Source organism: Psammomys obesus, unplaced genomic scaffold, assembly GCF_907164565.1.
Source record: "Psammomys obesus unplaced genomic scaffold, mPsaObe1.curated_primary_1811, whole genome shotgun sequence".
NCBI lineage: Eukaryota > Metazoa > Chordata > Mammalia > Rodentia > Muridae > Psammomys > Psammomys obesus.
The window spans coordinates 1,206,483-1,221,485 of NW_026596234.1; the positions used below are offsets into that span (position 1 = coordinate 1,206,483).

The 15,003-nt window shown below is 46.4% G+C and overlaps 1 protein-coding gene across 3 annotated transcripts in view; it reads left to right on the forward strand.

Moving 5' to 3' along the window:
- Dido1 (death inducer-obliterator 1) overlaps window positions 1–15,003 on the forward strand; it is a 54,364-nt gene extending 39,361 nt beyond the window's left edge. For all 3 annotated transcript variants that reach the window (XM_055596148.1, XM_055596147.1, XM_055596149.1), the window contains exons 11-16: window positions 657–789; window positions 1,005–1,530; window positions 1,901–2,054; window positions 2,476–2,565; window positions 3,289–3,484; window positions 10,378–15,003. In XM_055596148.1, the coding sequence (XP_055452123.1) occupies window positions 657–789; window positions 1,005–1,530; window positions 1,901–2,054; window positions 2,476–2,565; window positions 3,289–3,484; window positions 10,378–13,637 (4,359 nt within the window). In that variant the 3' untranslated portion in view covers window positions 13,638–15,003. The remainder of the gene's footprint in view (window positions 1–656; window positions 790–1,004; window positions 1,531–1,900; window positions 2,055–2,475; window positions 2,566–3,288; window positions 3,485–10,377) is intronic.

Below are 15,003 nucleotides of genomic sequence, written 5' to 3' on the forward strand. Positions count from 1 at the left end.
TTAAGACAGACTCTCTAGCTTAGTCTGGCCTAAAACTTTTCACCTCTGGAATTTTGGCATTAAAGACTGGTCCATCACGCTTGGTTTAGTGCTTTCTCAAAACAAAAAGTTTTTCTGACTAGCTCTGACTGTCTTGGAACTTGCTCTGTAGATCTGGCTGTTCTTGAGCTCAGAGATCTACTTCCCTCAACCTCCTGAGTACTGGGCCTTAAGACATCCACCACCCCACCATGCCTGGCTCTCCATTTGTTTTTCATCGTTTGCTCTATTAACTTGGAGATGGATTGGATTTAGAAAAATCACCTACTTGAGCTATGTGTTGGCACTTCCTGTTTCTTGATCAGTGGTTTTTAACCTGTGGGTTGAGACCCCTTTGGGGTCAAACGACCCTTTCATAGGGTTCTCATATTAGATATCTTGCATATCAAATACTTACAAGTCAAAACATTAGGAAAATTACAGTTATGAAGTAGCAACAAAAATAATTTTATGATCGGGGGTTACCACAACGTGAACTATATTAAAGGGTCACAGCATTAGGAAGATTGAGAACCACTGATCTAGATGGAAGCAGGAGGATCAGAAGTTTCAGGTCATTGCTGGACATTATCTGAAGAAAACAACAAAGGCAAGACCTACTTTCATTTCACTTGTAGGAACAAGAGTCAGTGCGAGCTGCCCCTGAAAAGAGCACAGCACCTCTTCTCGATGTCTTCAGCAGCATGCTAAAGGACACAACAAGCCAGCATCGGGCCCATCTTTTTGATTTAAACTGTAAAATCTGCACAGGTGAGCATAATCTAGGGGCTGAAACTTTGGAAATGGGATAGAACTTGGTTTTGTTTAAAATTGCTCTTCTAAAGGTAGCTGTATTCAAGCTACGTTTAGACAGTAGCTTTCTGATGCTTATGTAGCTTCAGTAATTGTGTTTTTATTAAGTTATTCCCTACACATGATTGAGCTGTGCTGTTGAATGTGTCTTCCTCACACCTCATACTGTTCAGGTCAGGTTCCATCATCAGAGGATGAACCAGCTCCTAAAAAGCAAAAGCTTTCAGCTTCTGCTAAGAAAGAAGACTTGAAGCCCAGGCATGACAGCTCTCCATCTGATCCAGTTTCTAACACTGCTGATGAAGGAATTGCAGAGACACTGCCTGAAAACGCCTCTGACCCAGACCCGGAGAGTATATCTAGTCTGAACCAGGAGAGAAAGTGTTTCCCTGCACCTTTAGGTGATGGCCACTCCGAGCCCTCATCACTGGATGGCCTCTCTCCCTCTTCTGTCTCTGGTGGGAGTGGGGTGGTCACCACAGTCACAGTGTGTGGTCGAGACCCCAGGACTGCTCTGAGTGGGTCATGTACAGTCACAGCCTCCATGGCAGCCCACCTGGACACCCAGACATCAGAAACCAAACTGGACATGCTAAAGCCTGCTTTGACTCCTGCAGTGGTGCCCAAGTCCATATTGGCTAAGCCGTCCTCCTCTCCTGACTCAAGATACCTGTCAGTACCACCATCACCAAATACGAGGTGTGTTTTTAGGATGGGGTCTGAGCAAACCTCAACTCTTGCCTTAGACTAACAAGGGAAGATAGTGATTGGGTTATCAAACCTGAAAAATCTTTAGTGTCCTGAAAATGCTCCATTTCTTGGATGCCTAGTTAATATTTAGTTGTCATTCAGGTCTTGAATACAAAGTTTTTAACTTAATGGCCATTCCAATTTGTTTAACTTATTTTCTTAACCACATGTCTAAGTTATTATGACTTAAATAGTTGCTTGGTAAGAGGAACCCACCAACCTTGGGATTCTCTTTTGCTCTTAAATATGAAGTCACCATACTTTGAAATATTCTTTCTACAAAAAGAAATTAATACTTTTTTGTGGTTTGGTTTTACAGCATTTCAGAATCACGATCCCCACCAGAAGGAGACACAACCCTCTTTTTGTCTCGACTCAGCACGATTTGGAAAGGATTTATTAATATGCAGAGTGTAGCGAAATTTGTCACTAAGGCATATCCTGTCTCTGGGTGTTTGGATTATCTCAGTGAGGTTAGAGCCAAGAAGTCCTTTCCCCTCCTCCTCCCCCATTCCCTATCTGTCTGTATGCCTGTGTACGTGTGTGTGTGTGTGTGTGTGTGTGTGTGTGTGTGTGTCTGTCTGTCTTGAGAAGGGTTCAGATTTGTGCTGTCCTGATGTGGTGTGGCAGCAGGTTATGTGGTATTGCTAGAAGCAGAAATGTGGACCAGAAATCAGGCATCCCAGTTCTTTGCTTAGGTGTTTCCACATATTTGACCTGCTTCAGCTTCTGAACGTAATATCCTTGGAAGTAATGCGGTTACCTTCCCACCCTGGCATTAGCTGACACTTTTCTTAAGTTACAGTTTTGTTGTGTGGTCTGCTATTTGGGGATTATTGTGTCAGTCTCTAAAGACTGCAGCTCTGGTGTTAACTGCATGCTCTTCTGGTGTAGGATTTGCCAGACACCATCCACATCGGTGGAAGGATTGCTCCAAAGACAGTTTGGGATTATGTCGGCAAGCTGAAGTCATCGGTGTCCAAGGTACCTGCACACAGTATGGTCTGTGCAACAGTGGGAGAGTGTTTGCTTAAACTTTTTATTTTTTAATTTTACATTTTGTTGGGCTAAGGCTTGTAACCAGCTTCTAGCTTACTGGATGTGGAAAATGTTTACAAGTACATAAGATGTGACGGTATACTTGACTGTTTGTTTTTTTAATTTATCCTAATGATGTTAGTGCATTCCCTCTTTCTTGACTAAGGGAAAAGAAGGTAGGAACTTGGAGGCATCCTGGCTCAGACATAGTCTTAGCTCACATGCAGGCTTTGACTTCTAAGAAATCCCTTAGGTCAGCTTCAGGTGATGTGTGAGGTTTTTTGTTTGTTTGTTTGTTTTTTGAAAAAAACAGGCTCAGAAGAGTGGGTAAACCATATATCCTGCCTTCTTAGTGTGGAGATAACCAGATGGCACCTGTTGATGGTCTGTCCGGTCTGCTGTGATCCTGTGTCATTAAAGGAATAGTGAAAACTTTCTTGGTGTCAGACATGCCTAAGCTGACAACTGTACATAACTACTCACTGAGAATTTTGGGATTGGTTTCAGCCGAGTAGTCTAACTGGAACCTGTGTTCTTTATGCTTTGTTTGTGTTAATGAACAGGCAATAGGACTGTGACAGTCAGGTCAGAATTGTTAGACATTGTGCCTTAGGGTCTGCATCTGAAGGAGGGTTGAGCATGTTTCCTTGTGCTCTGTTTGCCTTACAGGAGCTCTGTCTGATTCGCTTCCATCCTGCCACAGAAGAGGAAGAAGTTGCCTACATCTCTCTCTACTCCTATTTTAGCAGCCGTGGCCGCTTTGGGGTTGTAGCTAATAACAACAGGCATGTCAAGGACCTGTACCTGATTCCACTGAGTGCTAAGGACCCTGTACCATCCAAACTCTTGCCCTTTGAGGGCCCAGGTAAGCACCCAGTTTCTGGGAGGTGATTAGGTCCAGCTAATCTCCGTACAGTTCTCTGACACAGTCCTCCTAGGTTGTTACAGGGACATCTGCCTCCTGGCCCAAACTCCCAGGAACTAGATTAGGACAACCGTGGAACCATGCATGGCAGGAGATGCTGTTCTCTGAAATGTAAGCACATAGCTCTAAAAGTATCACAGCTAACATAAAAATTGACTCACTGCTTACAACCAAATTGTTTGCTGCCTCAGACCAGGGAGCTGTTCAAATGTGAGGACCTAGGACCAGACCTAGAGAAGAAAGATAGGGCTTGCCCTAGATCCAGGGGTACCTTCTACCCCAGAAAGAAAGTTATTACTACTGCCACTCTGCGCAAAGTGGGCTGGCCTCTTTCATTCCAAGGTGCTTTTCTACAGGACTTGATTCCTGAGTGGTCTATTAACAGTGCCATAGAAAAGGATCTCAGTGCCTTTTAGTCACTGCACGTATTGTAGTAAATTCTTTCTTTTTTTGCAAACTATTTAGATTTGGTCTTTCCTTTAGAAGTATTGCTTAGTAGAATATATATATAGAAACACTAGCTGGGGTTCATATGACACTGAGGAGCCTAGTCCCGTGGTGTGTGGCTCTGCTAAGCAACTTCAAGGAGTTTTCATGACTTCAATTAGGGAATTGGCACTAGGTGCCTAAAATGGTCTCTTTGGACATGTCCCCAGAGGATTAGTCTTACCTAAAAGTCAGTGGGTTTAACATGTGCAAAATATTCTTTAATGTGCTATCATACAGGTAGCTGTTGAATGTTCCAAGCCCCACAACTACACATAAACTGGCTGGGATACTGAAGACCCAAGCCCATTGCCCCAAGCACAGTCCTCTGCCAACTACAGCTTGCTCCTAGTTTGTGGCATGGGTTTACCTGTGCCTGTAGTTTCAAAGTATGTGCACATTAAGGTATTATGTTGCTTGGTGTCATAATGCTAGGTTAAATGTTACTGAGTATGCTCAGTAAATGATTTTAGTCCCCAGCACATTTCAAAAGCAAAGTGCATTCGTGTGTTCTGTGAAGCCATATTAGGGATAAAAAAAACAAACAAACAAGGAAACAAACAAAAAAGCTAAAAAGCCACCCTCTGGGTGGCAGAAGGTGTCCTGGAAGTGCTTGATGACAGCCATGTGAAGAGCTCTGTTCAGCCCACTCATGACCATGGGGAAAAAGGTATCCAGCTCTCCTGGAAGTGAAGATCCTTGGCACCTGTCCGTGTGAAGAGCGGCCGGTCACTTAGATGTGTCTCAGCTGGCGGGTAGGAGTAAATGTCCACAAATGGTGCCTGTAGTGAGGACAAGTATTGCCCCTTGGGTACCTCCCTTCAGGTGGAAAAGCACACCTTTAATTGCAGAAATGTGAGTTAGATCCCTTGCCTCCTGTTTGCATATAAACAAAAGCAGCCCTTCATCCTTCATATTCTCTATCCCATCTTCATCTCAGCATTGCCAAATGAGGACAGACTGGAGTGTTGAGAAGCCTGCAAAGTACATGGGTATCGGGGGTTTATGGGACCCTTAACCAAATAGGACTTGGAGGAGGTTCCCAGTGGCCAGTGCCAGGAAGTGATACCACCAGAGTAATAGCACATACATTGTGGTCATCTGGGTGCAGGTTTGTGGGATAGCCAACTAGGAAAGGGCAAGTCACACTGTGCTTCCAAAATTACAGAGGTTGGGTCCTGGCTTACTGTGTCCCACTAAGTGATGGCCACTCACAACCCAGACTCACGTGCAGAGGCTGGCCAAGTAGAGGGCACACTTTCTGAGGCCATGATACAGAAGGAACAATCCAAAGATAGGCAGATTCCCATACACATTGGACTATAGGGCTGAAATACTTTTTAATGATAATGTCACAATTACTTGTGTGGTATTTGCACACTGTCGGTGCAAACAGCCTTGGCCCAGGCCAGGCTTGTGGCTGGACTCGACCTGCCTTATGTACTGATGGCTTGACTTGGCATTTTCTAGGTGTAGGGGTGTGTGTGTGTGTTTGTCATTATGCTTGTGTGTACTGTATGTGTGTAAGGCTAGGCTAGAGCCTTTTTCCTGGCTTGGTTTTTCCTGTCCTCTTAGCACCTAATCGTCACAGAAGCCCTAGATACCTTGTGCCATCCATAGGTGGTAGCTCTGTCTCCTGAGCTGACCTGTGGCCCCATCTGAGTACCAGCTACCCAACAAGCTGGGGGCAGTGCACATACCTAGGAAATTACTGGAGCTTGGTCTATGTACCTAAAGCCTTTCTCTCTCAGTGTAAAGGCTCTGACTTTACACTGACAGTAGTGAAGCTCTATCTTTGAGCTGCTGTCCCAGCAGGTAGAATATCCTGCTATGCCCAAGTAGAGTAGTCCCATATAGTGTGCGTGCAAAGGAGCATGATGGGAGTAGATAGGATCTTGCCGGAGAGTGACCCACTTGTTTCTGTGCCTCTGTTTTTACACATGGAGCCACAGTCCTCTCCATCTGAACTCAGAGCCGAGTAGTTTCTGATAATGGCCTCTTGAAATCAGTTTTTCTTGTGCTGAAGGAAGGCCACACCCTCAGGACACCCCCTGCTAGCATTCGGTTCTAGTCCTAATATGTGTTGTTCACAGACCCAGTCAGTGCATTCTGAGCTGCTGGGTTTTCTAATGACCTTGTGCTTTTTATAATGATTATCCACAAAAATGCTGTCTGGTCTTATTCTGTCAGACACTGATGTTTATACCTAGAATGGATAATTCAGAGGACAGCTAGAAAGTCTAGGTCATTCTGACCCTGCTGTCCGTCCTCTCCACATTAGTTTAGATGCTATCTTAAACCACCAACAGGGTCTCAGGCAACTTGTGGCCTTAGGGGAGCAAGACTAGTTACAGGGAACCCATCCCTTCTGCTGGGCCCTGACAGTACTGAGTCCAAAATCCATGTACCACCTCATATTCATCAGGGCCCACTGCTGGGTTGGAGAAACCAAGGGAGCTTCATTTTGATGTCAGTGCCTGTTGCACTCCCCACTTCACTCAGGATGCAACCAGTCTCTTCCCCCAATCCATCCTCAGGTGCTCTGAGGGAAAGGGCATGTGTCTGTACATAGAAAGCATTCCTCATGGAGTGTCAACTCCAATGTCCTTGTGTTTACTTTAAACAATTCAATTAGCTGGAAAGTTCTATGCTTTGAAACATTAACAGGTAAGCACTCAGTTTTCTTGTGTATGTATCAAAGCTTTGCACAGAAACTGTAATCAAAGTCAAATACAGTATTGAATGGAATGTACTACTTTGTCGATCTACATCAATAAAAATATATCATGGAAACTGGTCATTGTTTGTTTGACTTGGAACCATGTGGTAGCTACGGCCACTTGCCCTAGGTTTGCCTCTGCTCCTTGTAAGCCAGCATAACTCTCTTCTGGTAGTACAGGGGCTCCCAGTGTCCTGCCAGGTGGTACACAGCAGAGGGCATGCAGAATGGCATGCTTCATAATGTCCTTTGTTCTTGGGCACCTGGAAGAAGATGGACAGCGCCCTTGTTACCCCAAGCATACACTGGGTGCAGTGGCTTTACCCTGGTCTTAGAGTTTCAGAGTCAAGGAAAGACATGTGCATGAGTGTGTGTGTGCTAAGTGGGTGGGGAAGTATACAGTTCCCCTCATTTGCCAAGTATGTCCAAGTCATAACTAAAGTCTCCACATAGTTTCTGATCCAGCAGGTATGAACATTCTGTTTTGACAGATTCAGACCATAAAAGGGTTTCATCTTTGAACATGTTGAACATACTGTTAGATTTGGGGATAGAGGTCAATTTGACAGATATGAGGTCAACAGGAGTCAGCTGTACACAGGTCTCAGCACCGCCTCTATCTGTAGAAGCAGGTGCTTGTCTCCAGGTACACCTTGCAGTTGTTGCTGACACATCTGGACACATCCCAAGAAATTAACCGGCACACCTTTCCAGTTGTACCCTTTTCTGGTTTTTCTGTTCCTGTCTGATATCCCTGACTCCAAAGGCTAGACATTTGCACCTTGAAAATGGAACAGACAAGGAGCTTAAAGGGCTTGCTCTCATACACATGAAACGGCACTAAACAACGTATCCTTTGTAGAAGTAGGACAGCACATTTTAACTGCATCTGGTATGTCAGTCTCCCATTGTTTTTTTTCCTCATAAGAGCCCCAAAAGAGGGTGGTAAGTAACTGCCATCCTGTCTAGTGGCTGGCTCTTGTGGACCTCTCATCTGTACTGAAGCTGGGGTGACCATTGCTTCTCATGCCATACACTCCACACTGAACTCTTAACCTGATGGTTGACAAAATGCAGCAAGCCTGGAAAGTGGACCCCAAGAAACCTGGACCTCCACTGCTCTTCTTCCAGGTGTGGGGTAGAGACGGGGACTTGGGTCCTTTGACCTTCATTGATATTTCCTATATGTCACACCTTGCATACACAATGGAACAGCATCATTAACTGGGACATGTCCTCCTCAGTGAAGATACTTCCAAGGCCCAAGACAAATAATTGAATTTTGATTGTTCACAAGATGAAGCTGCTTCCAGGGTGCTAGCTACAGTTGGATTTGGGGTGGGCTTTTTTGTTTTATTGGTTGGTTTGGATTAGTTTTTTGGTTTGTTTCTTGTTTTGGTTTTGGCCCAGTCTAGCTTGGAAGTCACTATATAGTCTAAATTGGCCTTGAACTGATGAAGATCCTCCTGCCCTCAGACTCCTAAGTGGATAATACATATGAGCCAGCCACCATACCTTACAGATACTTACGTAGTTGTTGGCATACACAAGTCAGGCAGTGACAATTGTTTCAGAATGGGGCCATGCATTCTGAGGAGGTTAGGCATTTACAGAACATGGACCAGACTGTGGAACCCTGTAGTATGCACATGATGGCTGGGTGGTTAGAAACAGCTACTGCAAAGATGCCATTCTAGGCAGCTTGCTGTGCTCAAAACTAGCAGAAAATCAACACTAACGTACTACCAGCTTACTGTAGGTTCTGGAGCATCCTGCTGTGTTGGAGCACATTTATTCTTAATGAATACCCTGGACCTCCTTTTGGGTATTGGTTGCAGTGGAAGACTACTAAAGCAGGAGTCTACAGTGGAGGGACCATCACCTGCACTTCAGAGGTCTGGACTGAGGCCTCTTGTGGAGGACTAGTGGTCAGCACTAAGTTGTCCACGCTGCTTCATCACACCAGAGCCCCCAGCCCTTAGCATTGTGTTCCTCCCTCACAGCCCACCACTCGCCCCCAACCAGCCTCCTAGTATCAAATTATAAAAAGCCTGGCTTAGAGCTGTCCAGTAAAACTTAAGCTTGAGGCCCAAATGTTCCAACAAGTTTTCATAACCCAAGCTTGCAAGCTTTTGCCATTTTCTACAGATTTATCCAGAAAGGCTATAAAACTGGTTTAGCAATTATTCCAAACTATAGATCTTAACAAACCATGTAGTATCTTGGAAGCAAATAGCAGCTGCTGTTTTAAAACCCCCTTAATGTCTCTTTAGAAAACAAACTTGATGGATAGCCTTCCACACATTCTAAGTGGAGAAATTTAGATGTGATGTTCAACGGGATCTGCCTGATCTCCGGGTTTTTTGTTTGTTTTTGTTTTGTTTCCTGACTCCTAGCTCTTTCTCTGGTACCCAATTTTGTCCCTCTAGGAAGCAGGAGGGCTGGCGCTGAGATTCCTGGAAAGAGGGAGGGGGGCTAGCTGTGGGGGCTGGGTAGCCTGCTCCCAATGGCTGTCCCAGTCGGCCCATTGTGTGTTAAGCCTTACTGGAATTTAGGAATTGTAATACTCTTAGAACTAACTACATAATATGTCTAAAAGGAATTGTTTATAGTAACAAAATTTTTGCTGGTGATTTTAATTGCTTGAAGATTATAATATGAATATATTTTTATAACAGTAAAATGAATAGTATGAAAAGATTGATAGCTTGTTTCATTTTACATTTGTACTCTGTCACTTGTCTTCCCCAACCCCCAACCCAAGTTACCAGTTTTGTGACCTGATCTTTTTATTCTTCCTTTGTTGTACATTCAGCAGTGGGAAGCAGCACTGGAAAGCTGGCATTCCTGAGTTGGCTTGCCACGCTGTTCTACAGAACTCCTTGCCTTTAAAAGCAGTGTGTCCTGAATCTCCCTAGCACTTCCTCCCTGGGTGTGTTCATTACCACCGTTTGCAAACGCCCTGTCCTTCATTGAAGCAAAGGACTCCATGTTTACTAAAACTTCAGCAGTAGGCAGTAGCCCAGCTAGACCCTGAATTCAGTCCTGCTGCTGCTGCCTCTCCAGTGCTGGGATAGCAGTTGTGCCCACCATTCACAGCTCAGTAGGAACTTCATAATGGCGAACGCCCAATGAATTCTATTTTAAATTGAACTTTATTTTCTCTGACCTCAGACTCTAAATCCACTGTACTGCTTGTGTGTCATTGGTCTCTAATGATTAAGTAGTCTCTATTTGCTAGCTTTGTATATTTAACTTAATGTATGCAGCTCATGTTAAAGCTAAAAGGGGGCTGCTCTCTTCCTGGCATGCAGTAGGGGCAAACCGGAGAGCACAGCTAAGACTTAAAAACACTGTCAGCCTTGCCAGTCAGCTAGTGGTTGTTTGTCTCACCTCTTCTGATGAGGCACTGATCTATCATGGGCTCTTTTCAAACTACTAGTGCTGGGACTGGGTGGGTATGCTGGGACATTGAGGGACTGGAGTCTCTCGGCCTTCTGCCTCAATAAGCTTCTCAAACTTGGAATTTTATTTTGCCACAGAATCTCTTCTTCCTATTGAAGTTCCCTGGAAAAGGATAGTAGCTCCACTTAAATTCTAAAATTTGTATAAATGTTTTGTTTTCCAGGTCTTGAATCACCGCGTCCAAATATAATACTTGGGTTAGTAATATGTCAGAAAGTCAAACGTCCTTCAAGTGCTGGAGAGTTAGACAAGGCAGATGAAAAGCGGACTCGACTCCAACAGGAAGAAATAGACACTTCAGTCTATCCCAAAGTAACTGCAGCTTTGCCATCTGAAAAGAAGCCTCCCAAGTACCATGTGCATTCCTCAGACACAGCTATCAGCAGCACCACACCCCCTGGATCTCCTCCACCACCACCCCCTCCCCCTCCTCCCCCTCCTCCTCCTGAACCCTCGGTATTGAAAATACTGTCATCCCTCAAGCCAGGGTCCACCAGCACTGTTACAGCACCCACCACATCAGGAGTAACCACCACCACAGCTTCCCCTGTTAGTTCTGCCACTTCAAAAACAGCTTCGCCTCTGGAACACATCCTGCAGACTCTCTTTGGGAAAAAGAAATCATTTGAGCCCTCTACTAAAGAATCTGTTGGATCTACCCTATCTCCACATCAGGATTCCAAGGCCAAAGGGGAGGACACCATGTCAGCAGCTCCTTTGTTGGATCCAATTGTTCAACAGTTTGGTCAGATCTCAAAAGACAAGGCTCTGGAGGAGGAGGAGGAAGATGACAGGCCCTATGATCCTGAAGAAGAGTACAACCCTGAGCAAGCCTTTCATACCCTGCTTGCTGAGCCAGGGAGCCACCATGATGTGCAAAATGTTCCTGAGACAGCTGAGAGGGAAGAGGTGGCCTATGATCCAGAAGATGAGACCATCTTAGAAGAAGCCAAAGTGACCATTGATGACCTTCCCAATCGGATGTGTGTGAAAGTCGGCTCCACAGAAAGGTCTGCTGACTTTACCACTGATGCTTCTAATGCCTCTCTTGTAGAGCAACAGAAAATGTTAGAAGAGCTGAATAAGCAGATTGAGGAGCAAAAGAGGCAGCTGGAGGAGCAAGAAGAAGCCCTTAGGCAGCAGAGGGCTGCTGTGGGTGTCTCCATGGCACACTTCTCTGTGTCAGATGCATTGATGTCACCTCCTCCCAAGTCTTCCCTGGCCAAGACAGAGCTGTTCTCTCAAGAACAACAAGCCTCTGACCCAGGTCAGGGAGCCGTGAGTGCCAACCACAACTTAGACTCAAGACAAAATAGGGACCCCAGGCAGGCCAGGCGGCTGGCTGCTGAAAACATTGAGAATGAACCCCTTCCCAGAGCCTCCACAGGAAGCACACCTGGCCCACAAGGCACCCTGCCTGCCAGGGAGATACCTGCTGGTACTGCAGTAGTCCAGGGGCCTGGGCTGGGTGCAGAAGCCAAGGAGTCAATGGCTGTTCCCTGGGCTCCAGGTGAAAACACTGTGTTGAGACCTGAACATGATACCCAGAAGTGTGAGCACCCTGGTAACTCTGTTTCATTACCCCTGGACAGCAGCCACCTTCCTGCTTCTGGGGATGGCACAGCCAGGCCAGCACCACCCCGCAGAGTGCTACTGCCCACACCCCCTAGCACCTCCTTTCCACCCAGCTTCCCTTTGCAACCCGAAGCACAGAATTTTAGTTCTGGAGGCAGGGAGCCTTTCTCAGGGTCCACATTTCTGTCTCAGGAAACACCGCTTGGCTCATCCCAATATGAGGACCCGCGTGGTGCTCAGTCTGCTGGGAGAAGTGACAGTCCAATAGCTGATACCAATGACAGCAGAGAGCCACAGCCCAGGCCTGGTGAGGGGACTTCATTCCCCCTACCTGGGCAGAGGGGAGGAGCCCCGCAGCCCCAGTTTCCTGGCCAGCGTGAACCTGTTCCACGAACTTTTGGACAGTCAGGACATCATGGCCCCAGTTTCCCTGGACCTAGGGGCCCAGTCCCTTCATTTTCAGAAGAGAATGTTCCGAACAGTGATGGATCAAGAGGCCCTCCACCTGTCAGATTTGGTGTCCAGAAGCCACCAATCCCTTCTTTATTCTCTGGGCAACATGGGCCACCTCCCTATGGGGACAACAGGGGACTCTCACCTTCTTATCTTGGTGGGCCCAGAGGAGGAGCACCAGCCCAATATGAAGACCGCAAGGATCCTCATGGAGAGAAAAGGGAGTTCCAGGACACGCCATACAACGAGATGACAGGTGCCTCTGCTCAGTGTGAAGGGCCTGATCAGACCCAGTTCATGGGGAATAGGGCACCCTTTCAATTTGGAGGCCAAAGGCGGCCACTGCTGACTCAGATGAAAGGGCCCCGTGGAGGACCCCCACCCTCTCAGTTTGGAGGCCAAAGGGGACCACCTCCTGGCCATTTTGTGGGCCCACGTGGGCCCCATCCTAGTCAGTTTGAGACTTCTCGGGGCACTCATCCTGGCCAGTTTGAAGGGCCCAGGGGCCAAGCACCAGGTTTCATGGCTGGTCCCCGGGGTGGTCAGCCCCAGCAGTTCGAAGAGCAGATGGTCAACTCACCACCACGATTTGCGGGTCAGAGGGCACCAGCACCCCTGCCATATGGAGGACCAAGGGGCCCCGCACCCTTTGCTGAAAAAAATGAACAGCCACCTTCTCGATTTCACTTTCAAGGCCCATCTTCACAGCCTGTGAAGCCTCTCCCTCGGCCCCTGCTGGAGCTACCAAGCCACCCTCCTCAGCATAGGAAGGACCGATGGGATGAGGCAGGCCCCACCACTGGCCTGCCTTCCAGTGCTGGGCCTGGACAGGGACACGAGGCGGACGGTCAGTGGGCCACATCAGAGTTCCGGGAAGGCAAAGGCCATGAGTATAGGAGCCCAGCTTTTGAAGGGAGACAGAGGGAGCGGTTTGAAGCAGGACCTAAAGAAAAGCCTCTAGAGGAGCCTGAAGCCCAAGGGATGGAAAACCGCCAGGGCCGGGCATTTGAGGATAGGAGGCGAGAGCGAGAGAGAGGCAGAAACTGGAGTCGAGAAAGAGACTGGGAGAGGAGCCGGGAGTGGGACCGGCATCGGGAGTGGGACAAAGGCAGGGATAGGAGCTCCAACAGGGACCGGGAGAGAGACACCGACAGGGCTAAGGAGTGGGACCGGAGCCGTGAGAGAAGCCGGAACCGCGATCGGGACCGTGAGAGGAGGCGAGACCGAGACAGGTCCCGGAGCAGAGACCGAGACAGGGACCGGGAAAGAGCTCGAGACAGGGACCGGGACAGAGGCCGGGACCGGAAGGACCGCAGCAAGAGCAGAGAGAGCCCTCGGGATCTGAAGCCTGAGGCCAGGCCCTCTGATGGGGGCCCTGCCACGGCCCAGGCCTAGAGGCCATTGCACTCAGGGCTTGTGTGGACAGAGACCTGTGTCAGCTATTGTGTATATAGGCTCAGCCTGGCAAAGACCCTTTAAAAGCCAAGTGCATAAAATGTGTTGAGCAAAGAGTTTTTGAAATAGCTATGAACTTATGTGCAGGATATATTCTGGACTACAGGCATTACTGTAATTTTGTGTATAATGGTTTGTTACAAAATTTCCCAACTTTACAATTCTGATGTTTTTTTAATAACTATTTCCATTTAAAATTACAGAAATGGGAAAGTGTCTACAAAAGCATATTGCTTTTTTTCAGATTATAAAGTTATCTTTTCCAATAACTTGACTGGTGTAAGTTTTAAGAGAATTTCAGTGGACCTTAGAGCTAGGTTTCCCTGTGCTGCCATCTCTGCTTCTGCTTCCATATATCCAGACCTATCCAGGGGCTCTCAGTGCTGTCCTGGATGGAAAATGCTGTTGGGGGCGAGCTGGGGGTGTGTGCTTGCAGTTGTGGGAGAACAGCCTTCTTAATAAGCCTGGCTCTCCACAATGCATCACTTTAGAAGTGTCCTCGAACATAATTAGGAATAATCTGTCCTAGTGGAAATTCTTACATTTTATCTTTAAATGTTCAAGTTTATCAGCCTAAAGAAAGAAGCAAAGCAGTTCAGAGGGAGGAGATAAGAGAAAAGCATTGCCCATTGCTGCTCTTTGTGGTTCTCTTCAGATTCACAGACCCCCAGACAGGTGATGGGTTTGGAAGCTTCTCAGGGGGGTGGGGTAGTGTTTGTACCAGATCTGGAAAAGAGGAAGATGGTGGTGAAGCAGACTGCTTCAAGGAAGGCTACTCTGCTGCTGCTGCTGCTGCTGCTGCTGCATAGCCCCAGGTCCTCTGAAGATGTTGTGAGAAGGCCAGCTACCTTATTTGACTGTGCAAATATGTTTGATAGTTACTTTTATATTTTCATAAACTTACTTTTTCAGATAGAGAATTAGAAAGCTTCGTTTGTTCTTTGGAGTCTTTTATTTCATTGTACATCACTACAGAATTTTTCACTTTATAGCACAAATTTTTAAGTTGAAAAGACATGAAAAAAATAGCAATTTGGGATATTTGCTATTATAACCCAAACGTTAGGTTAAATTACATGAAAGTGTCAGTTTCAACATCTAGTAAGACGTGAAGGTTTTTTAAACATATAAAGTAAAATTTTCTAACTTAAATGCACAGCATAAAATCAAGTGTGTTTCTTTAGGTTTACTTCGTAGAAATTTCTGTACATTGTATTTTGTATTGCAGAGTGTTATATCACTGTCCATTGAAACACAGGACTTCATAGGTTTTGTTACTTGGAGTAGAATAAATATCTACAGAGTT